This window comes from Pocillopora damicornis, chromosome 10 (assembly GCF_964200805.1).
Source record: "Pocillopora damicornis chromosome 10, jaPocDami1.2, whole genome shotgun sequence".
In the NCBI taxonomy this organism is placed as follows: Eukaryota; Metazoa; Cnidaria; class Anthozoa; order Scleractinia; family Pocilloporidae; genus Pocillopora; species Pocillopora damicornis.
Genome location: NC_142679.1, coordinates 9,347,490 through 9,373,322, shown reverse-complemented (window position 1 = coordinate 9,373,322; position 25,833 = coordinate 9,347,490). Strand labels below are relative to the sequence as shown.

Here is a 25,833-nt window from a genome sequence, read left to right as displayed (position 1 = left end):
GATTAATTTTTTCGAAACTTTTTCCTTCGAGCAAACCTTACGGTTTAAGTAACCGAGAGCAAAACTGTCAGTGAAATCATTCTTGAGTTATCCAGAAGGTATAATTGTACAAGTTATCGAATGTTGACTACCACATTGTATCGACTGACAGACGCAGCTAACAAAGCAGCCCTCGGGCTTTCTCCTGTAGATATTTCAACAGAATTTCCTAACGGGAGAGAGCGTAGGAGATGTGGGAGAGATGCGGGATAGGGTGGTATGAGGCTGATGCCCCTTTTTGTTCTCTTCCTATTTTCCTATAATTTTTGTTTCATTAGGTTTTCATCGTCCATGTCAGTTACAAACCTTGAATTTGAAGACAGCAAAAAAGTACAGTTTTGTTTCTCGAGAACTTTCTGTGGAACGTTTTAGTTGATTTTAGGGCTTAAAGAGCGAAACTTCCACAAACCTCTGACGGTCAGGTCGGTCTGTCTTAGCTACTTTTTGTCATCGAGGTAAAAACAATTCATTTAAGGTATTTTTGTTGTCATGTCGAGTTCAAATTAGAAGAAGACACTTCAAATTGGTCCGCATAGTCCCATTTGTCCAGTGAAGGTGAAATTCTTTAGAGCAGCTGTCCACAGTGAAAACACAATCGATTAAAAATGAAGCCGGCCGGAAGCTGATAATTACAATTAATTGTTGTCGATACCGGTTGGATACGTGGGCCTTGAAGAATATTAATCTTATTTGCATGACCTGTCAACTTTGTCATGTTATTGGCAGAAGGGAGCTTTTAATTTTGTCACTGTTTACCTTTCTCAAAAGCGCACGGGCATCATCATCACTTCTGAACGTGCACTTCCTAGCAAAGTCGACATGAAGTAATTGCTTCTAAGAACTTCACATTGTTAAAACTAAATTGGCGGAAAGTATTGCCGTTAAAAGGGCGGTGGGTAAATCAGTGCGGCGTGAACCGGGCATGAATACTGCGCGTACATTCTTGTTTTTCATCTTGGTCGTCTTGCTTGACAGAATATTCACTTGTTGTGCAGGTAAAGATTAATTTTCACCTTGGTTACTGAGACTCGCCTTCAGTGAGTTTAAATATTTTTTTTAATGTAGTTTCTTAACTATTAAAGCCTAAGCGAATACAAGGAATGTGTCGCGGCTGTTGCAGGATCTCTATTGTCACGTTGATGTAAAGGCTGTTGTTCTCCTGGGCAATATAAGTGGAAGGTTTTATTAATCGGGTTTCAGTAGTCCATAGAAGTGACGTGTTTCGGCAAGTGTGGTGATTGTATGCTATTTATTTCACTATGTTCAATCACAAGCTAATCCGACTTTATGAGATACATTGCCCATGTTTTCATACAGACAATCAAAGTTCGCCAGATTTTATAGCAACCGAAATATGAAAGCATGAAATGACGTTTAATGAAATCTCCGAGACGGCGTGAGTTCATCGATACAAAATCAGCGAGGTTACTTCACCTACAGAAGACGATTGGAAGGCGTGGGGCTGAATTTTTTTAAAGAAAAAATTGCGAGAGGACTGCTGAATATTTTGGAAATTTTAAATGAGGTTTTTCATCATTTTTAATTACGTTCTTGACAAGTACTATTGACAACGTCATACAACTGAATTATCATAAATCCAGGCAGGATTTAGAATCTTTCCTTTCTCATTGGTGTAGAGTAAAAATCCTACATCCCTCGTCGTTAATGCATTGTGATTCGTTGTATGAAAAAGTCTACTGATCTGTTTGCGATAAAGTTAAGGAGCATATCACCTAGCTATCACTTGTGTCTCTGTTATGCCTGTGGCTTTTCACGGAAAAATGAAAGCCACATAAAACTCTCTATATAATTTTACTCTCGTTTTGTCTCTCCAACTTGCAAATTATACAGAGTTTCGTCGAATGTGTCTAGTACAGGGATCAATATAAGAATTATTTAGGTGAGAGGGAGAGATGAAAATTTCCGATATTTCGCACTAAGGAATAACATTTTATTTCAAAAAGCGGTGAAAATTACTTGGATGGCTAAGGTAAGTCTTTCTCATAAATTTTGAAATACGGCAACGCCTGTAGAATTTATTTGTAAGGAGTTACGTGACTTAGAAAAATCAAAACCTAAGTTCGACGGCGGGCATCTGCATGAAGCTATTGTATTTTGTACCCGCATTCTTTGAAGTTGTCGATGGTAACGCGTAAGCCATGCAATTGTTTGTTTTGGAGACAAAAGAGGATCAGAAGAGCAATTTATATTTTCTACTGTGATTACATTTGATAATGTGCACCCTCTTTCCTCTGCAGAGCTTAATTCATCTTCATCCATAGAGAACTCCATCTCTCCACAAACTAGATCAAGTGGTAGTCTTTTAGTTAAATCTGCGCTCTACTCAAATTGTATTCCGTCTTCGGTCCAACCAAGTATTAAAATCAGTTTTACTTCGTCAATTAAAAGAAGCATTCACCTGGAAACTGACACAAAATACATGAGAAGTTCGTTGGTCATGATGACTTCTGTCGCAAGTCCAACTAAAAAACTGGTCGTCCACACCACCAAACCTGTGCGACAGCCTCCACCAGCACCACAGCTGACTTCATTTGGGATATTTTTAATAACGTTTGGTGGTGTGTTAATTGTATGTATGATCATCGCTTTAGTTTGGATATGCTGTGGGAGAGAACGCAGGTGAGATACTTAATCGCCCTCTACAGGTTATTTTAGACCTTATAATCATTTCATCTCGATATGTTCCATTAGAGACTTTCTGATTTTCAGGTTTTGATCGTTTCTAGTTTACAACAGACCTATTTTAATTTTCGTTTCGAGGTCATGGAAAATATTACTTTTCCCAACTGATCGAGTACCCTATCTGGGCTGGTATTTACCTCAGCCACAAGGATTATATGTAAATACAATTGATTTCATACTTTAGTAATAAATAAAGTGTAACTGTGAGGCTCCCCATGGAGCCTTGGTACTAGAAGACTTGGCACAAACCAACGGGAAAACGATGCCACAAATAAATAAAATGATTGATCATCACAGCTGAATTGAAATTGAAGAAAATGATTCCCCATGCAACCTTCAACCCTAGTCAAGTCGTCTAGTCTAGCCTAGTCTATAAGTATAGCCTGTCTGTGTATCTCTCAAGCATACTAATACCTCTGTATCATGTTCTTTCTTTTTTTTTTTCAGCCCTGAAGCGCCACATCCCCAAGTGAAACTGAAACCCTGGAGGTAATGAGTTTATAGCACTAAGTTCTATCTAATCCCGGCACCAGTGACTCAGCGACCGAAGATGTTATTAATGAAGGCATCACTAGTCGAAAGGCCAACCTGAGCAGTACTCGACTTTTCCCAAGAGTGAAATTTCTTCCCATGGGAAATCTGTTCAGACTTTTGAAAATATCGCTTCTTTAAGCAAAAGAAATATGAGAGATTTCGAGCTCGGCATAGCATTAAAGAAAATTCGCCTCGTCACGAGCGCGGGACAAAAAAAGATATTCCAGTGCCAATGAAAAATGGAATCCGAGATTATTTGAATCCGTTATTGTTGTATGATACTAGTTTATCCTCTGATAAGTTGAACCATGCTGAAAAAAAAAAATTACTGTTGATGAAGAACTTATTTCGTGTGCAGATGGTGGGTTAGAGCGTTTTTCCATGTTCAATGTATCGTGTGGAGGAAATTAAGGACATTTTTCCTATTTTTGCAAAAACGATTGTTTATGTCTAGAATTGTCTTCTGGACAAACGCGTTTTTATCTATGAAACTTATTGCTGTAGATATTTTAATGAGGAGAGCCTGTAGTGAGAGTGTTATTTTTCTTTTGTCAGTCATAGCCCACCGGAGCAAAGTGTCAATGATACTGCTACCGAAGTAAGTGATCTTCCAAACAGCTATCAGAACCAGGGATTAAATAGGTGAGCGTTTAAATGATTTCCTTTGCTTCAAGCCTTGCTTTTAAATCTCAGTTGACTTGGTTGGTAATGTGTAGTTTGTGACATCGGAATAATTTTTCACTTTGGAGTCGAAATATGCCATAAAAGTAAGTAAGAATTACACATATATTACTCTGTAATACACTAAAGATAAGACGCTGAACCCTTTAATTTTTTTAAATGGCCCAGACAGATGAAATACTTGGACGAGTTTATCATGAATACATAATATTCCTGGGTACTGACCGATATTTAGGCCCCATTTATAAGGTCTCGGGTACTCGAGACAACCCTTCCCCCGAGACAACTTTGTGGAGTGTTTATAGGAAATTTGACATCTGCTAACCCTTGTTCGGCCAGGTTACATATTAGACAAAATGGCGAACGAAAGGGAAAGAATAGCTGTAAACATTCCAGTCCCAGCTTGCGCACGCATTTTCTGTTCGAGTTGTTACGTCTCGAGTGAGCGAGACAAGCTGTTTGCATGAGGAAAAGTTGTCCCACCTGCCATGGCTACCCTACCTGCTGAGGTGAGACAACTAGCCCTCCCCCCCCCCCCTTCGAGTTGTCTCGCCTTTCCGAGACGAGTTCACAACTTCATGTAAACGTAGAAAAGGTTGTGGTTATTCATCGTGGTGAATAACCATAAAAGCTAAGTTTAATTTTCCGTTTGTCTCAAGATGCACGCGTGAATGATGTAGATCGCGACGTTTCGACTGCATACCGCTGGTCTTTTTCAAGCGATGAGGTCGACTGGTCATGCGTGATCTTATAAAGCATGATGCTCTGCTGTGATAACTTGTTTTTCAACAGCTCTGATTGGTGCATTTCGATCCTTTCTGTTCATTCAGTGACCTGCTCCCTCGGCGGTCCGCTGTCGCACGGCTCTCTTGTTGTTGTTTTTTGATCGTGGGCATCCACGCTTCTGGAATTTCTATTCCTCTATCCCTGTTGATGTTGTTAGGGTGAAGTCTTATATGAATTGCCTCTTTGACCCTGCGCGTGTAGTAATAAGGGTCACGATCAATAAACTTTACTTCGTTCCAGACTGGCTTGTGTCCGGTGTTGTGGGCATGCTCTGAAACGGCGGAGGTCTCGGTACAGGCGAGTCGAATGTCTCGATCGTGCTCCTTAATTCTGTCTTGCATAGGTCTTCCAGTCTGTCTGATGTATACCTTGCCGCATTCACAGGGAATCCTGTAAACTACGCCATCTTGTTTAGCCGAGTCGACGGCGTCTTTTGGTCGTACTAACTGAGATCTTAGCGTAGTCTCCTGCTTGAAAACAGCGCGTACGCCTTGTTGTTGTACGCAACGACGAAGCTGTTCGGAAATACCTTTGACATAAGGTAAAACCGCAGTAGTTTTAAACTCGTTGGCGGGTTCGGCATTGTTGTATGGTTTTCCGGTCTTGGTAAGTTTCTGCAAGAAAGAATCAAAGTGCTCTATGAGCAAACTCGTGAATTGACACATGATTTTTTGGATTATGTTTAATGTTATCTGTTTTAGGGAATTTTGTGGTTGATTGTCGTATCTAGAGTACAAGCAGTAGTTCAGTGTTCGCTAATGTAGCAAAGAAACAAAGTAATTGAAATTGAAATGATCATGCTATTACATTTGACAAGGGTGGATGATGTCATGTGTTTTAAACGTATATCATTTTTGTTTCTGGTTCAAAAGCAAGGTTGGAAGTAAATATGGGTGAAAAGTGAAATTTACTGTCTAACATTGTAAAAATTAGAAAATCAAGGCAATACTGTCTTAATGAAAACATTAACGATTCCCCCTTTATCAAATGAGACAAACGGGGACGAGTTTTGAGTGATATAACTAAGCCAAGACTGCCACCGTCATTTTGGATCTCCGCCTGGGTAGATTTTAGTCACGTGCTAGGCAACGTATAATCAATAACAAGATAGAATTTCATTTCAGACCTATTTATCAATTTTGTGGTGTATAACTTTCACATTTTAGTACGTAATACGTATTTTGAATCTTCAAACTGTCTTGAAACTTAAAAGAAAATTGTTCGTTAAAAATTCACTGAAAATCGGTAGCTAAAATTGTTTGTTTAGGTGTTATTTGATTTTCGTATTAACTTGTAATTTCGTCAGTCGCCGGCATCTTCTGTTGCTTCACATAGGAAAAACACACGATACGAAACGTAATGATCGATTTTGTCCTCAATCTCACGCTATAACAGAAAAAGCTTTTGAACATCTGTAAACTCTGTGCGCTTCACAGTAAGTGATGTTTTCAATGAATCTTCGGATTGTTTTCAAGTTCAAGGATTGTGAATTACAATTTTATGAAAAACGAAGGTTGTTCTGTTATTTCAGTGTGAATCCTTGCATGCCTGCCAGTCGCTGGCGCCGCTTGTTGAAACTAAAACGAAAAAAAAACTCTTTTAAGATTATCTTTGGCTTCTTTTTCACCCCACCACTATTCTTAGCCACAAAGGTCGCCATTATGTTTGTTTATTGCTCGCCAAAAACTATCAAATGCACTCAAAAGCCTAAAATCGAAAAAAAGTTTACAGGAATCGACCAATCGAGCGAGCGAGCGAATGCTATTCCCCACATCGTATCTATAACTCGCTCTTGCGCATGCGCGCAATTCACGAGTTAAAAAGGATAACCATTAGATACCAGAAAAAATGACAGATGTTTTGTCTCCTCGGAGATGACGGAGGGTTTTGTTACGAGACGTTTGGCGCGCTCGTAAAGGCACTTAACAATACCGCGTTTTACTGATTGAGGGTGGTGTGAATCATACGCTAAGTATTGATCGGTGTGCGTGGGCTTCCTGAATACGCTGATGGTGAGGCGGCCGTCAGGTTCTCTTAAAACTGCGGTGTCTAGGAAGGCGAGTTTGTTGTCTTTCTCTGTCTCCATGATGAAGCGGATGGAAGGCTACTGGTTGTTTAAATGCTGTAAGAAGTCATCTACGTTTTCGCGATCCAGGATGGTAAAGGTATCGTCCACGTAGCGTTTCCAGATTCAGGCTCGTAGGATGATGTAGTTATCGCCTGTTCTTCGAAATTCTCCATATAGAGGTTAGCAATAACAGCGGAAACCGGACTCCCCATGGCCGTCTTTTTGCTCGTAAATTGATCCATTATACTGGAAGTATGTGGATCTCAATACGAAGGTCAAAAGGTCAGGGATCTGTGCAGGCGTTAGCGTGGTGCGATCTGCAAGGCTTGGGTCGTTCTCGAGTTTCTGCAGTGCGGCTTCTACAGCGGCGTCGATAGGAACGTTGGTAAACAGCGATTCTATGTCGAAAAATACCATGATCTCGTTGTCTGAGATCGTCTCATTGCTGACGGTGGATACGAGGTGGGCTGAATTAGTCACCGTGTACATTGACTTTCCTGTTAAAGGAGACAGGATTTTGGCTAAGTAAGCGGATAAATCATATGCAAAGGTATTTACGCACGATACGATAGGTCTTAGCGGTACATCGGCCTTATGGATCTTCGGTAAACCGTAGATTCTAGGCGGCTGTTTGTGTCGGGGTCTGATCTTGTTGTAAACGGCCTCTGGTAGATATCCGCTTCGCTTCAAGGTAAACAGCTTTTCGGACAACTTGCGGGTCAGACGGTCTGTCAGATCTTTGTTGAGGAGCTGGTTCGGTCCGTTCTCAATAAGCGTAGACATCTTAGCTCGGTAGGTGTCAGTATCCATGACTACGCTAGCGCGCCCTTTGTCCGCTGAGAGAACCATGATGGACTCGTCTTCTTTCAGGCTTTTAAGTGCATCTCGCATCTCCTTCGTGATGTTAGGCTCTGGTGATTCCACCTGTTGAAGGATACCGTTAACAGCGCTTCTGACTACGCTAAGATCTCAGTTAGTACGACCAAAAGACGCCGTCGACCCGACTAAACAAGATGGCGTAGTTTACAGGATTCCCTTTGAATGCGACAAGGTATACATCAGACAGACTGGAAGACCTATGTAAGACAGAAGTTAGGAGCACGATCTAGACATTCGACTCGCCCGTACCGAGACCTCCGCCGTTTCAGAGCATGCCCACAACACCGGACACAAGCCAGTCTGGAACGAAGTAAAGTTTATTGATCGTGACCCTTATTACTACACGCGCAGGGTCAAAGAGGCAATTCATATAAGACTTCACCCTAACAACATCAACAGGGATAGTGGAATAGAAATTCCAGAAGCGTGGATGCCCACGATCAAAAACACAACAACAGGAGAGCCGTGCGACAGTGGACCGTCGAGGGAGCAGGTCACTGAATGAACAACAAGGATCGGAATGCACCAATCAGAGCTGTTGAAAAACAACTAATCACAGCAAAGCATCATGCTTTATAAGATCACGCATGACCAGTCGACCTCATCGCTTGAATAAGACTAGCAGTATGCAGTCGAAACGTCGCGATCTACATCACACGTGACTACATCGTGAGACAAAAGGAAAACTTAGCTTTTATTCATGTAAACGGTCAGCTGAATTTTGTAAAGAAATAGGTGAAAAGTTAGCTCGCCCGGGGTATCTGGGGGGGAAGGTTGTCTCGGATACCCGAGACCGTGTAAATGGGGCCTTAGTTTGTGCCAAGCCTGATGATTAATTTAATATTTGGTTTTGTGCCAGCTTTGTACAAGTCTTTATGCAGAAATTTCTCTTATTAAGCTAATCAAGATGGTCAAGGCCATGTAATATGAGAACAAGTGAGCTCTGACTGATAGCTCAAAGTAAAAACGGCCGGTTTGTTTGATATCTGGAATACCTGAAGCACAGTTTCAACTTTACTACTTGATCGTGTCGACTACATTATAAGAAGAACAGTACATGATATAACGAAATTAGTATAAGTTAGAAATCATGTTCTAAGCCATGACGTATTTTCCAATGATATTGCATTGGCTTAGATTCAGAAGAAAGTAATAAGTCTGAACTTCTTCAGCAAAGAAACTGAGTTCAAGAATAACCGCAAAGAGGTGAAACTCCTGATTTTTAATATATTCAGCAAAGAGAAAGTACAAGTATTGAACACCAAGATGGCTTTGTGTTCTTGGCCGCGAAGGTCTTTAAGAAGGTGGCACTGAGGAAGACATAAAGGGAACGTTGATAAAAAAAAAACAATGGCGGCGTATTCCAGGTTGGATAAGATCTGGGAGGGAAGTTAATTTACGAGTAGGACTTAAGATCAAAATCTTTAAGTGTAATGTCATTTCGGTGCTGATGTAAGGGCGCGAAACTTGGGTAATGATTCATATGTGTGCCATGCCAAGAAGGCCTGCGAGAAACGGGAGGGAACATCCTTTCTAGAAGTAAAGAAGATGAGCATGGCTGGGTCACGTATTACTCTCACCTGGATATCAGAAGGCAAGGGAAAACTATAACGAACAGTGAAACGCAGCGAAGGACTTACGAAACAGAGTGTAGGCAGCGGGGATTAAGACCATCCTTTTCGTCATTTTAGATTGTGATTATGATTTTATAGCAAGGTAGAAAGTATGAACTGGTTTTGAACAGAAAACAAACAAAAATAAAAACTTGACCCACAATAGAAACATTTTTCAACGATAAATCTTCAACGACAAATATTTCAAGATGAAATATTACGTGGTACTGAATATTCCGCATTATCCTCAGCTGAGTTGCTTACAGTTGCTTACAGTAGTGAACAGTTGATTTTTTACCAAAACGAGAGAAAATCAAATAAAAACAGTCCAAAATTCGGCGGTTGTTTTTTTTAAATTAATAGTGAATCAAAGTTGGGTGCAGAAATAATGCACTCGTGGACCTCTTTCCTATATGACAGGACTAATTTCTATTATTTTCTATCCATGTAAATTAGCCTTTTTGTCCTCGACCAATGTTTAAAAGTAATAAATTTCCACTAAAAAGTGAGGCTTATAAGTTGAATGAACTTAAAGGGATGATAATAACGCCCGCCATTATGAAAGAGGCCTATGACGCGTAACTCTCTTCCCTTATTATTCTTACCACAATTTTAATTAGTTTTCTTTCTCTGCCGTTCTAGTTCGAGTCCAGTTAGCCCTTCCACAAAAAATACCAATACCAGGAGAACAACAGAAGATTTCAGGTAAATTAAACAGATCTCAATTTTATAGAATCATTAGTAAACTATATGAACTGTACGCTACGCATTATTGTCCTCCTACAGGGAGTCACCACTAATTTAGGGATACGACTGAACTCATCTTTTGAGGTAAGGAAAATCTCAAAGAATTATTCGGATGTTTACCTTGGTTATATTATATAAAAATCTTTTTTAAGTTAATGGGTGAGGAGCATGTGCGTGTGAATGAAAATTTTATAACCAGGATTCTACACTTACTTCCCGTGCACCTATTTTTGACATTTTTATCAAGATTCAATCTCGTTTTGTCCTCTGTTTGCTACTTTTTGACGTCATGAAATATATCTGTTTTATGAAAAGGCAAAAAAAAGCTATCTATGATATAAATGACTTCATTTTTGTGCTTTTCTTCTGATAGATCATTGCTAAGAACTCACAGAACAAACTCAGTTTTTTCCCGCAAATAGAACAACTGCGTAGATCCTCTTTCGACGTAGAATTGCTATGTGAAATGCAACTCTCTGTAAGACGGCATAGTGTCTGCATTAGAGAGGGTCACGTTGAAATGTGGCTGGTATCCCTTACATCTAAATGAAGAGTTGTTTTCAGGCGAAGACAAATGAAACATGATTAAAATTGGCGGAAGAGCAGATTTCATCTAATATCTAGCGAACAGTTGAGTTAGGAATGAGATGTTATTTTCAGGTATTGACAGGAAAAGCAGGCTGGGAGAACGCTCAAATGAACACATATCCATATGTGAAGTCGCTGACTTATCTTGCTTGCCTTTATTCTTTCAGATAAAATATTTCCTCCTGTACGTTTTAACATCATGAAGGCCTGGTTCCAATCTAAATGTAAGATAACTGCGTCGATGTATGCGCCCACTTGGTGATGAGAGCGATTGTGAGAATAGAACCGCAATACAGACATTATGTATAAGGAATCTTTTTTGCGATGTGTTGTTTATGGATAAAGAGGACAGAAAAATTGATGACTCACAATAGTAGGCGACTGGACACACTCCTTTCACCGTTTGATGAGGACATAACTAGCTTGGACCTTGACCCTTTCTGTGATTCCACGGTGATATCGTGGCACTCGCAGTGGCTGGAGGGAAACACTTCGGGCACAAGACACAAATGTTTATAAATAACCGTGTTGTATTTTTGTATTGATCCATGCCAACGTTGAAAGTCATATGTGTCTGACACACGAAGGAGAAGCCTGGAAATTAGATCAAATGGGTTCATCTTTGTCAATAGTCAAATACAAAAGAAACCGCCAAGCAGTAATGTATATGATGCAAATTACACAAAATTCCTTAAGAGGAGTGTTCTTATAGTTTATGTTTGAATATGATCAAGAGTTACTCTGGTTTTGACTTGATTAACTATCTTGAATTTTAAACGCAAACCGGCTTTATTAAACCACTGCCGCTATCGACCAAACCTGTAAACATTATCCAAAAGAAAGTAAATCAAAATATAAATAAAGGAGTGACTTCGACAACATAAGTGAGTATTTAACCGGAACCCAGTTTGTCATTGAAGCGTTCGGACACTAAATATCTGTCATAGTGACAATGGTGTGAGGCTTCTGCCTATTCCTATTTCCGAACCCTGACCTTATTTTCTTATAGAAACCAGGAACACCAAGAACTTGAAAAGGAGTTACGTATACCTGGCTTCATGGGAAAACCCTTCTTAAAAATCCTCCGAGCACAGTTTTCCCACTCCTAATGTTTTGTATCTTGTTTCCTGATCTGAGACCCGTTCCTACAAAAGAACTGGTGCCGCCAAATCTGATTTAAAAGTACTGGCTGTAAAACGATCTGTTCTATTTGCTGACTGATGTTTTTGGTATTTGGATTTCAGTCAAAATCAACTATTCTCGATGAATGTAAACATACACAAAAAAAACAATTTTCGAGATCAGTAACTACCGCGATAATGGTAACCTACCGGTAACCTACCTATTAAGCAATGGCTCCTATCGCGGTGCATTACATATAATGAGTTTCATTTACAATCAAAAGATAATCTTTCACTTAGAAAAAGAAAAGAATGAAAACCCGTCTGAATTGATTTTTATCACACCCTCTAACTCCAACAAAGACCCTCAGTCGCACAAACCATGTTTAGTTTTTCGAGGTCCTTTTCGTAAACCACTTTTTAGTGAAAAAGTTTCCTCATTAAAGATTGTCATTATTTATTATTATTATTATTAGTCGCTTGTCATCATACAAAAGCTCGCTTCCCATCCGCAATGGCCACTCACCTCATGGGGACGACTGAGTACCAGTCAGAATCTTACGGGCCATCGTACATTAGTGGTGGTTACACACACCTTGGGTTTGGGGCCTTATGTTGGGTAAATGGCTTGGGTTTGGTTAAGCTCAGGTTTCACGTTACCCTTGGGGATGCAGTTACACAGTAGAATCCCCTCAGGGTCAAATATAATTAGATATGAGTTCACTGACCTGACAAATAGGCAGGAAAAGTACAGAACGACATGGATGTTACGAATCGAGATCTATTAAGCTTAATTTCAGTGCTTCTCCTGCTTACTATACGACATTCCTCCATAGATATAACAGTCCAGCAGTTTTTTGCGAGAAGGGTCCGAAGAAGGCGTGAAATTAGCCAAGCGCATCGAGGTCACCTCAAAACACTGCAGGCGATTTCCTGTATTAGCTACATTCTGCTTTATGATTGGCCAAGCCACCTCAGGGAGCAAATAAACTCTATTTTTCAGTTCAGGAACTGTCACGCGAAGTTCTTTTGTTCTTTTTTATGTATCCATGGAAATAACACTAGGGCAGTTTCGGTCTGGGGAAAGCGGTTACACACAAAAACGTCCTTGCCCGTGGGCAAACGCTATTTACCCATGGGTAAAAGGGCTAGACTAATATTGTCGCCCACTGATTTAAACCGGGCTAAATTTTAACCTTCCCACTGGTTTTATCACCTGCCGTGCGCGGAGCACTACCTTAAGAAATTCTTGATGGCATCCTCTATCTGAGTTACCAAGTCCCTCTGCTTTTGCGATTCAAGAATTGAGATCGTCTATATGTTCACAACGCGTTGGCAGATTTACAGCTGTAAACTATATATCCGAGTGCGAAGTCTAAATTTTATGAACAGCTATTAGTGTGAACAATGACCTGCGGTTAACCTTAGGTGGTTTGTCTGGTACCCGGTAAATGCAGCCCTACCAATCTTAGCCATGTGCCTTCAAGCTTGGAATAAATTGCATACTACAGGATCACTGAGTTCCAATGCCACCAAGAGGAATTAAACCTTTTATTTTGTTTGGAAATATCTTTACCGTCATGAAACATTGTTATTTGTAGGTAATTACAATCATTAAGCAACCAGTCACGAACAGCATTTATTTTATTTATAGTGCGTGTTGGGAAAGGAACAAAGAAAGTGTACGAGAACAATAGAACATAACGAGTGATACGACACTTCAGAACAGATTCCTACTGTTCAACTGTCACCATTGGTGCTCATTTAGGTACTGAATTCAATCGACCAACAAAATCTACACAGGGCTTTTAGCATGCGTGCCATCCTTTCTTACCGGACTTCTCCACAGCTGACCATGATGTTAGCAATTTTGATAGCTTCTACTTTTACGTTTGGTTTTGCTCTTGAAAACTTTCAAGATCAGCAATACTTGGTACCTAAGAGCGCGGTCAAAACGAATCGTCCAATTATAGGTTGGTAAAATATATTTATGATGGTTCTCTAGCCGTTTACTAATATGGTTTTGTTTCGTTTAGATCCGTTGTAGATCTTGTGTATTAGGTTTAAGTTTCTTTATTTGCAACACTGACAATTTATTTACAGAGCCATCTAATTACTTCCTATATTACTTCCTAATTACTTTCTATATGTATTAAGGCTTCATAGCGGCACGAAGTAAGATACCGCTTTGATGAACCACACGATGCTTTCAAAGTTTATTTTTATTATATTTTTTAATGAAAACAAAACATGTTTCGTCAGTTGTATAATGAGAAATAGAATGAAATTATACAATGAATATTATAACAAAGTGAGATATTAACAAGAATAACAAAAAAAAAAGTGAAACTATATAAGCTAAGAAGGGAGACTAATTAGTATGAAAGGGATAAATTAAGATGTTTAAGATGGATGTGGATATAACTATGGAAAAATGCTTCCACAAGCTGCTTCCACAAGCTACTTCCAGAATCTGCTTCCACAGCTGCTTCCACAAGCTGCTCCCACAAGCTACTTCCAGAATCTGCTTCCACAGTCTGCTTCCACAGCTGCTTCCACAATCTGCTTCCACAGCTGCCCCCACACGCTTCCAATTGAAAATTATGGAAGCCATGCACATCCTTTGGGAGCAGCCGTCTTTAAATTCCCAGTCCAAACATCTTAATTTATCCCTTTCATACTAATTAGTCTCCCTTCTTAGCTTAAATAGTTTCATATTTTTTGTTCTTCTTGTTAACATCTCACTTTGTTCTACTATTTATTGCAAAATTTCATTTTATTCTCATTATACAACTGACGATGGATGATGTTTCATCCGAAACATGTTTCTTTTTTCATTAAAAAGATATATATATATAAAAAAAAGTGATCTTCAAAAGCATCGTGTGGTTCATCAAAGCTATATGTATTAGTTATGATGTCACGAAAGTTATGTAATAACAATAAAATAGAAGAAATCGATAACAGCTGCCTTGATCACACATCAGGATAACTTACGTTAATAAAAATTGGTGATCGTGTTCGATCCTCAGAGATGGACGGCAACTGATCAAACAATTCCAAGAACCACAATCGCGAACCTGCTGTTAAGAGCGTGTCCACGAGAGCACCGGGCAGTCGTGCTACATGCCATCTCACCGATTTCAATGAAACTTTGCCAGTTTAAAGTAGCTACCCTAAATCTAAAGAAGACAAAGTGCTTTCTGTTTTGGTTTTTTCCGAGGGGGAGATAGACCACCCCCGCCGGTTTTTCTTGGTTTTCACCAAGGAAATCGCCTCAAAAAAAGTAAAATGTATGAAGCTCTCACTGCGATGGTATTTAACCAATTAATCTGAGAGTTTTCACACATATTATTTAATCCTTAGTTAATGTCCAACGCAAGTATCAGTCAATTTGATTGACGGCTTGTCAATCAACAGAGGTAAATAAACAACTGTGTTTTTAGACTTTTCGATTCCTCCAAATATTTGACAACTTTGAGGTTAAATATCTCCCCTTGCCAGAGAGCTACAACACTAACCTTAATTCCCCTTTATAACCCATCATTTCATCTCTAAAAACCATCAAAAACATGTTTGGGCGCTACCGTATGTTTGTCTTGGTTTCCTTTTAAAATCTGCGATTGTGATAAGTTTCTCTTAACTACACCTGTCACGAAATTCTGGCTCTAACCGGTCACTTAACCGAATAGACCTACATTTTTTAGCTCTTCATACAAGGTGATTGATCAAGAAAGCTAAAAAATGTGAAAAAATTCCGAGGTCTTTCGTAGGAATGGAAAATTTCACATTTAGAGAGATGCATGCTGGCGAAAAATCGATGGGAAAATCATACCGTTTCTTTCTTCTGTCGTTTATTACTTTGAAGATTTGCTTAAGTTGGCAAATAGGGCTCTTGTACAGAACAAAACATTCATTAGTCTGTAATTTGATTGTTTATTATCATTATAGCACAGTTCACAATAAGGAAACTGTAACAGGAGTGTAGATTTTAAAGTCGCATGTCGCGTGCTTGTTGACTTTCAAGTTCCCGTGTTTCATAGCTTCAGCTTTTCCAGACCGCGGATGACGAGAAACTCTGCCCCACTCAATTGAAAGGAAATATCAATAGCCCCATAAAAGTCATTAACTCCGCCATGTTTCCAGAAAATAAGACTGCAAAGTTTTTTTTCCACTTTCCACCATCAAAAAATTCCACGCAGAAATGGTATTTGTAGCATGACTGCGTGACCTTTCACTAGAAATAAAAATTGTTTATCTTTTTTTTACGAGAAAACACTTCTACAAAGTTCTTAATCCTTCTGTTATTTTATTTGCCTGTTTTCTGACTGCAAATATCGTCAGCATTTGCTATTATTTTTGCTGATTTTCATGGCCCTTTCCTGCGTACGTGCGAGCCAGTTGGTATACTGAGCTGCCTTTCGAGTTTCTTTGCGTGGTGTCGGGCCTAGGTGTGTAGGTCTGGCAAGAAAGATATCTACAAGCTGCACCACGGTATTTTCCCCTTTTTCTTTATTTGTATTTTTATCCTCTTTCTTGCATTATCACACATGTGTGTTATTTTAATTCCCTCAGCGCGTTCCCTCAGATTTGGAGGACGCCTATGAAAAGTCAATATTGACCAGAACTCAAACCTTTGCTATCACTATTTGTTTTAAAGAACCCCTGTTCTTTATAACTTTATTTCTCAAGATAACGTGTCTTTATCTGCTATTTATTTCCATTAGAACATGAAACTAGGTCCCGATAAGTTTTTGTTTCGTGACTCCCAAAAACTGTGTTTGCGACAGCATCAATTGAGAAATCAAAAGCAATTACGCCCTTCTAACCGCAGAAGGCAAATCCATGTAATGAGGCGTTCTAAGACCTCTGTAAACTAGAGACATGACGTGGACGAGGATGTAATGTGTGGAGGGGTCAAATATTTATACAAAAAATCTGTGACCCTCAAACGGATCACATACTCGTACATGTAACGTCCGAAAAATGTCACGCATGTACAATACCGCAGGCGCACCTGGCGAATTCTTTCCACTGGCTTCAATAGTAAAGAGACAACTTATTTACTATTTGTATATGAGTAAGCTTATTTACCCTTTTGTAAAACTCCTTGATGAAGTCTACTATTGTCAGACGAAACGCGTGGGAGATAAATACAAGTTTTTACCTTCTCAGTTCGTGCGGTGATGCTCACTTGTTTGTTCCGTCAAAAACGCTTTAACTTGAAGTCATGTCGACCTCGACAGAAAAATTAAGCTCACCTTGTCATAATCAATGTTTTGATACTGTAAGTACCAATTAAGGTAAGTCATTGCGCTTTGATCACAATAATGAAAAAAATGTGCGTTTTCTCACGCTCACCACATTTATTCTTTGGAAAATTATTTTACTGGAGGGCGATGTCGCCTAGCTTGGCACGTCTTGACTCTAATCGACGAAAATTATCGAGGTGAGTCCCATGAAATTCTTGTCAAATGTTTTAAAAACTTTGTCTACCCTTGGTTTGCACGCAGAAAAAAAGACAAATTCTCCACGGTATTTCAAACTATTTTATTTATTAGTCAATTTATGAACTGTTTTATAACAGCCCGAGGAAAAAGCAAGATGGAAACAACTGGCGTATCGGTCAAACGAATTCCAATTTTTTTCAACAAGGAGTTTCTAAGTTCCTTTTTCCTAGTTAATTTAAGAGGAGGTCAATGTTTTGTGACAGCCGAAGATAGACATCTCTGAAACGTCTCTGAAACTCTTAAAGGGTTTACACTTCCAGTAATATTTTCCTCCCTCTCGCAACAGCGCAACAGACATTGTTAATCCTATGTAGTGTGTGTGTATCAGTTGTACTACGTCTTCATAGTGATGCCATATAAGTAATCGAGTGTCTAAAAAGCCCTCAATTCAACCTAAAACTTGAATTGATAGAGTCAAGATGGTTCATTTGCACCTAACTGTAAAAACCAACTTACTTTTCTCGCACTGACCAGAGACGGAAACAGCTCATACCCATAAATTCGTGAGTGCACAGCATGAAAAAAAAACATTCGAGAGACCTCAATGTATCCCAAACATGCGTTTCGTCCGAGAAGAAGCTTATTCTAGCTCATATTGGCTTATTTGGAGATTACGAAGGCCTCGATTTCACTATATACCTCAAATATCGTGCACAACTTGGTGTCAGATTCAGACCTTCGGGTTCGTAAATGCCAGTATCCTCCTCATAAAAAATCGGAAACGTAAAGTTGAGAGAGAGGTAAACCTGAAGACGGCAGAAGAAATCAAAGGTGGCGGCGAGTCTTCCTGGTGGCAAGGTGACTGTAAACCTAATAGAACGCGTACTGTAATTGCTATCTTAGAGTCGGCAAGGAGTAAGTAAGAAGGGCAATAAGAGCGCTTATCTGAACATCAGTTTTCCTAACTGGTGATATGTGACTGAGATGAACTTTGTATCATATGATTGCTACGCAGATACTGTAGAGGCGCTCGCATAAATAGAGGCGGACGATCCTCCCTCTAACTTAAGAACTGCGACAAGTTTATAGCGCAGACCAACTGGCACAGTTTGGAGGCTCATCACATTAGAAACCTTCAGCAAACTAATCGTAGAAGTGGGTGGTTATCAGCAACATGCATAGATCTCTGAACGCGGGTCATCGCGAGAACTATACCCAATCCGTCACAGACGGAACAAGAAAGCGAGATATTCTTGCTAAGAGGAAGGATGTATTAAGACGTTTCAGTCATTCACTGCCATCAAGAAGAACCTTAACAAAGGCAAACACAAGGTGAAGCTGACAAAAAAATCCACCTATAATAAGATCAAGAGGAAATGGACGAAGACTCGCCATTCTGTAGGGGGTGGCTACGTTCAAGGTCGGACCTCAGGTAAAATTTTGACGAACAATCCCTAACTAGCCAGGTGAACTTTGGATGGGCTCTTTGGAAAACACAAAAAGCAGTCGCCTTTTCTCAAATAGCAAAGAATTATCTCCTAGACGTGTGCTGGACATGGGAGGAAACTAGTAAGGCAACCGCCTCTAATGCGGCCAAATATCGAGTTTAGGAGACGACACCGGCCAGAAATGCTGTCTAAGACTGACTGGTTGATAGAGCAGCAAATCGCTCGATACTTCAGCCGGTTACCTGCCGTAACAAAAATTGGTTATTGACGAAGTCCCCCTCTGTAAGTATGAATGAGGACGAAGAGGCCGATGCCGATGATCTAGCTTCAGAAATCGAAATTGACCGAACAAGGTAGAAGATAAGGAGAGACCTTGCAAAATTTAGACGAAGGCTGCAGGAGAGGGTACAGATACTATCAAGCTAAAAAAATAAGGACCTTTGCATCTCACTTTTCTTTCATATTTATTGTCATTGCTCACGAAAACAACTGACTATGTCCTGGGATTTTTTCATCGTGGGAAATTTTCAGGAAGCCCACTGGTCAAAATACTGCTAGCTCATTCTTACTATCTTTTACAAGTCACGCAATTAAACGCCGGCAACAATCAAATTATAGACTAATGAATGCTTTGTGCCGTAAAAAAGCCATATTTGCTGATTTTAGCAAATCTCCAAAGTAATAAACGACAGAAGAAAGAAACGATACGATTTTCCCTCATCACATGCATCTCTCTAAACGTGAAATTTTCCATTCCTACGAAAAATCTCGAAATTTTTTTCACATTTTTTAGCTTTCTTGATCAATCACCTTGTATGAAGAGCTAAAAAGTGTAGGTTTATTCGGTCAAGTGACCGGCTACAGCCAGAATTGCGTGACAGGTGTAGTTGAGAGAAACTTGTCACAGTCGCAGATTTTAAAAGGCATCCAAGACAAAAATACGGGTAGTGCTCATAGATTTTTTTTATGGTTTTCAGAGATGAAATGATGGATTATAGAGGGGAATTAAGATTGGTGTTGTAGCTCTCTGGCAAGGGGAGATAATTGACCTCAAAGTTGTCAAACATTTGGATGAATCGAAAAGTCTAAAAGCACAGTCGTTTATTTACCTCTGCTGATTGACAAGCCGTCAATCAAATTGACTGATACTTGTATCGGACATTTACTAAGGATGTAATAATATGTGTGCAAGAGTGATTGGTTAGATACCATCTTAGTGAGAGCTTCATACATTTTACCTATTTTGAGGCGATTTCCTTAGTAAAAGCCAAGAAAAACCGGGGGGTGGACTATCTCCCCCCGGAAAAAAGTAAAGCAGAAACCACTTTGTCTTTTCGAATTTTGGGGTAGACCCTTAAAACTGGAAAAGTTTCATTGAAATCGGTGAGATGGCATGTAGCACGACTGCCCGGTGCTCTCGTGGACACGCTCTTAATACTAGCTTCAAGCTCCATCGACTAATTTTTTCAATCAGGTATTTTGACTCAAGAAACCAATGCCAACCTTACGCAATTCGGTTACCAATACCTTAGTGCTCTTTACGTGAAGACTTTGGAATCTGCAGGGGCTCGAGCTGTTCCAGTTTTGTATCCTTTTCACCTCATAAAGTAATTTGACGATTTCTCTGCTCCTGTGTCACTTCAAGCTGCAGAAAACACTATTCCCCTTCGGAAACTACCTTAATAACCCCTCTGAAATTCACGAGAAATAATATTAAAATAATAAATATATACAGATGTTAACTTGACTAAAGAAAAAACTTTCTTTCGGTCGTAAAAGACAATGCATTTTTTCACTTGCCAGTCGGCCGCTTATTGTTAAAACCTTAAGGAAAAACTGTCAGAATAATGGAATGCCTCGTGGTGTTATCTGTTTATTTTCTTTTTAAGATACAGAAATTAACGACAACTAAAGATAGCCTTTTTCCTTATTAGTACATTTTGTCTGTCTTATTCACGATGCAAATGAAATTTGCCAGTGCGATTGTACCTGTCATTTGACACTGAGGCACAACAAAAAATCCATCGATGCACGATATGGGAAGGTTCTTGTGGAAGTCTTGTGGAAGTATAATATTTCCTTGGTTTAATGTCCGGATCGTAATGTATGTCTTAATTTCTTTCTTGATTAAATGCACAGTGTCAATTCCAGCACACCGGAAATAGAAAATATGTTTCATTCTTTAAATGGGTAAGTAAGCAATGACGTGGTAGATGGAACTTGGCAACATTACCTTTTATCGAACAGGCATCAGTTAAAGATTAAAAGGGCTTTTTTTCTCCGAAAATGGAGGTTCGAACTCTGAATATTTCTCTGATAAAAAGTAAGTTAACCTGCCAGTTTCTTTGACCGAAATTACTATTGTTAAACATATCGCTTGTCTTCGAAATCAAGACACTCTCAAAAAATTGAGACAAACTTACCTCTAATTTTGTGTTCTTGCCGAAACAACAGACTTACTCTATGTGGGAGGGATTAAGATAGCGTCTACCCCAGCCGAGTCACTTCGCCTTCAAGTGCAGTCACGTCGGCCCTTGTTGGATCGACTAAAATCTTTGATGATCTATCGTGGTGTCACTATTCTACTTATTTTTGAGAATTTCTCACCGTCATGGTAGGTTGTGATTCAAATCTTAATCTTATGTCGTAAACAACACAAAGAGAGTTTAAAAAGTTTCTCAAGTCTGGAGGATTTTCAATACGCCGCCATGAAAATGACATTGGCGTCGAATATTTGGTCACAGGCTAACGTAGGTGTGATGTGACCACGCTTGTGGGCCACGGTACTCGGCTCAGGGGTGACAACTGACGTGACTCGTTGCCATTGTAACAGGGGGCATAATGAAAGAGGAATGATGTCTATCACAATTTCTTCGTTCAGCATACAAAACAAAGCTCCAACCTGTTTATTATGACCTCTTAGCCTTTCTTGATGAGGGTGATATGAAATCTTAAGAAGTCGTCTTGTTCCCAACTCAAGAAATTTGAAAGCTTTCCTTTAACAGTACATAAGCGTTATAGATCAATTTTGTTCGGTCGAGATGGCTGGACATTGGCCGAGTTTTTTTGTGTGTGTGTGTTGCGCTTTTATGGACCGAGACGCATAAAAACACAGAAAAGAACGAGGCTAATATCCAGGCACCTTGACCGGGCAAACTCGTCAATAAAAGATTTATGATATAGCAAAACGATTTCGCTGTAATAGGAAACAAGAATGACTTGATTATTTCGAGAACTGGGAAAGAAAGCCAACTGTATTTGTAGCACATTAAATTCACGAGAATGGTTTTACTGTCTTCTGCCGCTTTTTGCCGATATTTTCCTAAATTAACGAATTTTGTGAGTCCGTTCCAGGGTACTTTGTTTTTCTTGCGCAGGATCAATGCGGGCGGTCCCGAACGGGAAAGATGCGCACATCTTACCCACACGGGTGGCCAATCAGAACACAAGATTTGCTTCATATCGCCGATGGGCGCTGCCAGCTATATAATATTTATGATTATGATTGCAATAATTCCTTTTTGTCTCAGTTAAGTGTTAAGATATATTTTTCTTTTGGGGTGGGAGGGGGGGTAGGAGGTTTCAGAGGACAGTGACTCTCTTAAACCCATGTTTTGCTTTCGATTTGTAAGGTTGATCTTTCCGGGAGGCCATGTGAAGTTAAATATATCTAGATACACAACAGTCGGAAGGAAGTTCCTAGACCTTGCTGTTAAGGTTTGTTGCTGATATGTTCCTTTGCCGTCATATTTTTCAATCAGTTAAGAATAATACAATCGTGTGATCGGCAAGTTTCTATGTAAGAATTTAACAAAAAGCTTAAAGACTTATTCGGATTAATCAAGGGTGCGGCAAGTGCCTTGGCGGTCAGTTGTCAAAAATACTTCTCTATCATTTTTTGCCAGGCCTACGATGAAACAGGAGACGTATTTCCAATATGGGCCGAGTGCCTAGGATTTGAATTGATTGCTCTTATAGTTAGTGGAAGGGACTTAAAGTTTGGTCAATACGACCAGTCGTTCCTCAGCCTCACAGATGCAAGAAACATCAGTTTAAAGCTTATTTTATCTCCAGGTAACTCAAATCCCAATAGAAAAGACATGAAATGGCACGCATCAAACTGGTCAGGAAATATTGTTTTGAAAGGCTATTTAGTGGCCTATTTAGTGACAAGTGCTCTAATGGCCTGCTCATAAGATAACTTTCATTAGGAGTGGTCTTAATTTAGTATGTTATCTTCACTTTGTAAGTCACGAACTCTTAAAGCCGCGTCATGTAAATTGTACATGACGAGTTGAATTGTCCACTGTCCATAACGATCACCCTAACTCAAACAAGATGAGCATTTAATACGAGCAAGATCGATAGCGTTTGTTTATCGGAAATTGATAGAATGTTTTCTTTAAAAAGAAATTAACACTGTTTCCTCCTAATCTAATTAGACTCACAGTCCACATTTTCATACTTTCCACCCTTTCATTTTGTCGAACAACATCGAATAGCTACGATATGTGAATCAAACTAATTTTAAAGCGTTTCCAATACATCGTTTGGTCATGTTGTTATATTCTAAATTGTCAGGATCAGTAAGCTTACTAGTTCTTCAAAACATATTCAAACCGTTTAATAAAGGGGGTAAGTTTCCCAAAGAAAGTGTGGTCCTGCATCGGTGGGGTTATAAGCAAGGTATTCGGCTTTATCGACCGAGTAGATAACGTAAATTGGCCACTGTGAAAGTTTCTAAATCTCACGTTTCGATCGTCAGCCCCTCGTTTTCATGGCCTAGTTTGCACGACTAACTTCGATGGTCGATCAAATACGAACAAAAAAAAATTTGAATCTTCTCTTTATGAGTGCTGATACTATTTCTTGCAGATTTTAAGTCAACGAAACTGTTAGGGTCTGCCCCTGATAATATCATAAAGTACATGACACAAAATGATATCAATTACAACAATCACAATAGAGGTTTGACGCCCGAGGTAAGCAGATTGCTGTATTCGCCTCGTTCTTTCTTCTGTCGAAACACACAAAAGAGACTTCTGTGAGGGCTTCTGCAAAATTAGATGTAAGAGTTAAATGATTGCAATATTCTTTTCATCACCAATTAGTATATTGAGTTACTGAAACCGTTTTCCCGTCTGGCAGAAAAAGAAACGATGGGAAGTTAAAATTCTCGTCGTATGTTTGCATAACAAGAGTACTTCATGTACAGAAAGAAAAAAGGTATCAAACCTCCCCTTAAAATGACCTTTAAAACCTATCTTTTCATCCTTTGCGACTCACATTATCTCCTTGATTTCTCTACCATCATGCACTGATGATCAGAATGAAGATATGCGGTTTTAGATTTACAGGTTTCTTTTCACACGTGCTTGTTGTTTTTTGACATTTGCCCAGGTATTCCATAAAGATGAAAAGTTGAGTGAGTTTTTTAAAATAGTTTCCACGAGTAATGACAGGAAAGGAAAGCCGTTTATCTCTACTATGGAAGGTAATCTCTCGAAATCATCATTTTTTCTTCGCCTTCAATGAAAGAAAGGCCGGCTGATAATCTAGAACAACAGCAGATCAGATGGGCAGTTATGTAACATTCATCACTTTTCACCAACAACCATCGCCTTCTTTTTCAGCTCTTAAATATCCTATTTACAGTTTTCAGTGGCATCCGGCGAAGCCTCTGTTTGAGTGGACAACACTAAAAGACATCAGACATACAGAGGAGGCTGTTCTGATAGCACAATATTTCGCAGACTTTTTTGTAAATCAAGGTAAATTGTTATCTTTGTAATGGCGATATACGTTGATTGGTCGTTATACTCATACTTTTGTTAATGTGACAAACCAGCAAGTTAGGAAACCTTCAGCAGCTTGAACTGAGGCAAATTTGGTATCGATAACTGAAGTTAAGGTAGAGTGGGTTGGTAACTTGCCCCTTTTTTCAAATTCTTACTCTGTCATACACAATAAAGCAATCCAAGAATTCCTCATTAGAATTCGATGCTTAAAGTAAATGTATTACATATTAAACGAATTATGAAATTAAATTGTCATTGATTTCACCATACTTTAATTTAGTGGAATCTCAAAATGAGGGTGCTTGTGGCTAGCTTCTTTCCTTAGACGTTTTCATAGTTCATTGTTATTTCTTTAACTAAACTTAAAAACTGAGGCGTGCTTATGATCCACTTTGTTACTCCATTCCCTAATATTCTGATTTCTACCTAGCGTTGATAAACTATACCTTTCTTTCTTTCTAAATCATCAATTTGGTTACAGCTCGTTTAAGTGACCATCGATTCCCGAGCACAGAAGAGGAGAAAAAGGCATTGATTTACAACTATACACCAACATACACTGGAGATGTCGTATCAGTGTTACAGATGTACTTTTGGTGATAAAGAGCCTCCTTGAAATAACTGAAGTATGCTGATCCTTTTTATGCCGGAGGCATTTTTTATGCTGTGTATTTTCGAATTTACGGGTACAAGATGTGTGGAAAGCAGAAGTTGAGAAGTTTGGCCACTTGCTATGAGCTTTTGAACTACCTTCTTGGATAGGCTAATGTCACCTTCCATTCTAAATTTCAATATTAGCTTGCAAGGGAAGCTCATACACTGAACCGAACTATTTATATATAAAGCAGCTTGCATGGCATCTGTCTCGAACAGTAAATCTATAAATATAGATAGGCCTTTTACTCTGGTAGTTCAAATAAAACATGTCTTTTTTTTCTAGCCAAACAAAGCCAGAAGCCCATTTCCATGAAAGAGTATTTAATAACTGTGTTCATTAAATAGATTTTAAACAATTTTTGAATACCTTAAATTCTTTGAAATCGTTGTACTTTTGCTTTCGAAGACAATACAAGTTACAAACGCTTCCTGTTGTTTTTCGTTGTTGCTGTTGTTGTTACTGCTACTGTTGGCATGTTAACTCCACCGATTTATGATCATTTATTTTTTGAAGAAAGAAGGATGTATCGTTTTTGGAGCTGAACCTACTTTGTAAGGTTTTCGGAGGAAGCATTAAAAACCAGAATTATGTTCATACGTTATACGTTTATACATTTCTACGTTAAAAATTAATATTATCAAGAACATATAAAAAGTTGTATCTGTGTAATAATTACATGCAAAATCACTATTTGTATGCCGCGAAGCTGAGGTGGAGACA

General features: G+C 39.1%; 4 protein-coding genes across 8 annotated transcripts; 2 read left to right on the top strand and 2 right to left on the bottom strand.

Moving 5' to 3' along the window:
- The first annotated feature begins 777 nt into the window (after positions 1 to 777).
- Positions 778 to 11,517, top strand: LOC113677040 (uncharacterized). 4 transcript variants are annotated; one of them, XR_016180291.1, is made up of 7 exons: positions 784 to 1,034; positions 2,298 to 2,679; positions 3,190 to 3,231; positions 3,832 to 3,874; positions 9,946 to 10,008; positions 10,090 to 10,134; positions 10,806 to 11,517. XR_016180291.1 is itself a non-coding variant. In XM_089184343.1 (7 exons), exons 1-6 carry the CDS (start codon positions 962 to 964, stop codon positions 10,106 to 10,108), a joined length of 666 nt encoding a protein of 221 aa, XP_089040469.1. In that variant the 5' UTR covers positions 784 to 961; the 3' UTR covers positions 10,109 to 10,134; positions 10,806 to 11,517. The 4 variants fall into 4 exon arrangements, 3 of the variants coding, with proteins under 3 accessions (XP_089040471.1, XP_089040469.1, XP_089040470.1); XM_089184343.1 differs by having other exon boundaries at positions 3,832 to 3,918; XM_089184345.1 differs by lacking the exon at positions 10,090 to 10,134 and having other exon boundaries at positions 778 to 1,034.
- Positions 4,606 to 5,548, bottom strand: LOC149038828 (uncharacterized). The gene has a single exon (XM_089184346.1). The coding sequence runs from the start codon at positions 5,406 to 5,408 to the stop codon at positions 4,743 to 4,745; it is 666 nt and encodes a 221-aa protein (XP_089040472.1). The 5' UTR covers positions 5,409 to 5,548; the 3' UTR covers positions 4,606 to 4,742.
- On the bottom strand, positions 6,992 to 7,762 carry LOC113677039 (uncharacterized). The gene has a single exon (XM_027193783.2). It carries the CDS (start codon positions 7,700 to 7,702, stop codon positions 6,992 to 6,994), a length of 711 nt encoding a protein of 236 aa, XP_027049584.2. The 5' UTR covers positions 7,703 to 7,762.
- Positions 11,518 to 13,434: 1,917 nt separating the features above from the next.
- Positions 13,435 to 25,704, top strand: LOC113677037 (gamma-glutamyl hydrolase-like). Of its 2 annotated transcripts, XM_089184327.1 has the most exons (10): positions 13,435 to 13,732; positions 20,132 to 20,243; positions 20,797 to 20,847; positions 22,290 to 22,374; positions 22,563 to 22,731; positions 23,533 to 23,639; positions 24,058 to 24,151; positions 24,291 to 24,428; positions 24,937 to 25,081; positions 25,396 to 25,528. In XM_089184327.1, exons 1-9 carry the CDS (start codon positions 13,573 to 13,575, stop codon positions 25,053 to 25,055), a joined length of 1,035 nt encoding a protein of 344 aa, XP_089040453.1. In that variant the 5' UTR covers positions 13,435 to 13,572; the 3' UTR covers positions 25,056 to 25,081; positions 25,396 to 25,528. The 2 variants fall into 2 exon arrangements, with proteins under 2 accessions (XP_089040453.1, XP_027049582.2); XM_027193781.2 differs by having other exon boundaries at positions 24,937 to 25,704.
- Positions 25,705 to 25,833: the final 129 nt, after the last annotated feature.

Excerpts from the sequence above, each read along its gene's own strand:
- LOC113677040 (XM_089184343.1), top strand. The coding sequence starts at position 962 with ATGAATACTGCGCGTACATTCTTGTTTTTCATCTTGGTCGTCTTGCTT. Across the intron at positions 2,680-3,189 it reads TGCTGTGGGAGAGAACGCAG|CCCTGAAGCGCCACATCCCC; the intron begins GTGAGATACTTA and ends TTTTTTTTTCAG. Across the intron at positions 3,232-3,831 it reads GTGAAACTGAAACCCTGGAG|TCATAGCCCACCGGAGCAAA; the intron begins GTAATGAGTTTA and ends TTCTTTTGTCAG.
- LOC149038828 (XM_089184346.1), bottom strand. The coding sequence starts at position 5,408 with ATGTGTCAATTCACGAGTTTGCTCATAGAGCACTTTGATTCTTTCTTG.
- LOC113677039 (XM_027193783.2), bottom strand. The coding sequence starts at position 7,702 with ATGCGAGATGCACTTAAAAGCCTGAAAGAAGACGAGTCCATCATGGTT.
- LOC113677037 (XM_027193781.2), top strand. The coding sequence starts at position 13,573 with ATGCGTGCCATCCTTTCTTACCGGACTTCTCCACAGCTGACCATGATG. Across the intron at positions 22,375-22,562 it reads TCCTAGACCTTGCTGTTAAG|GCCTACGATGAAACAGGAGA; the intron begins GTTTGTTGCTGA and ends ATTTTTTGCCAG. Across the intron at positions 24,152-24,290 it reads GTTTATCTCTACTATGGAAG|CTCTTAAATATCCTATTTAC; the intron begins GTAATCTCTCGA and ends CTTCTTTTTCAG.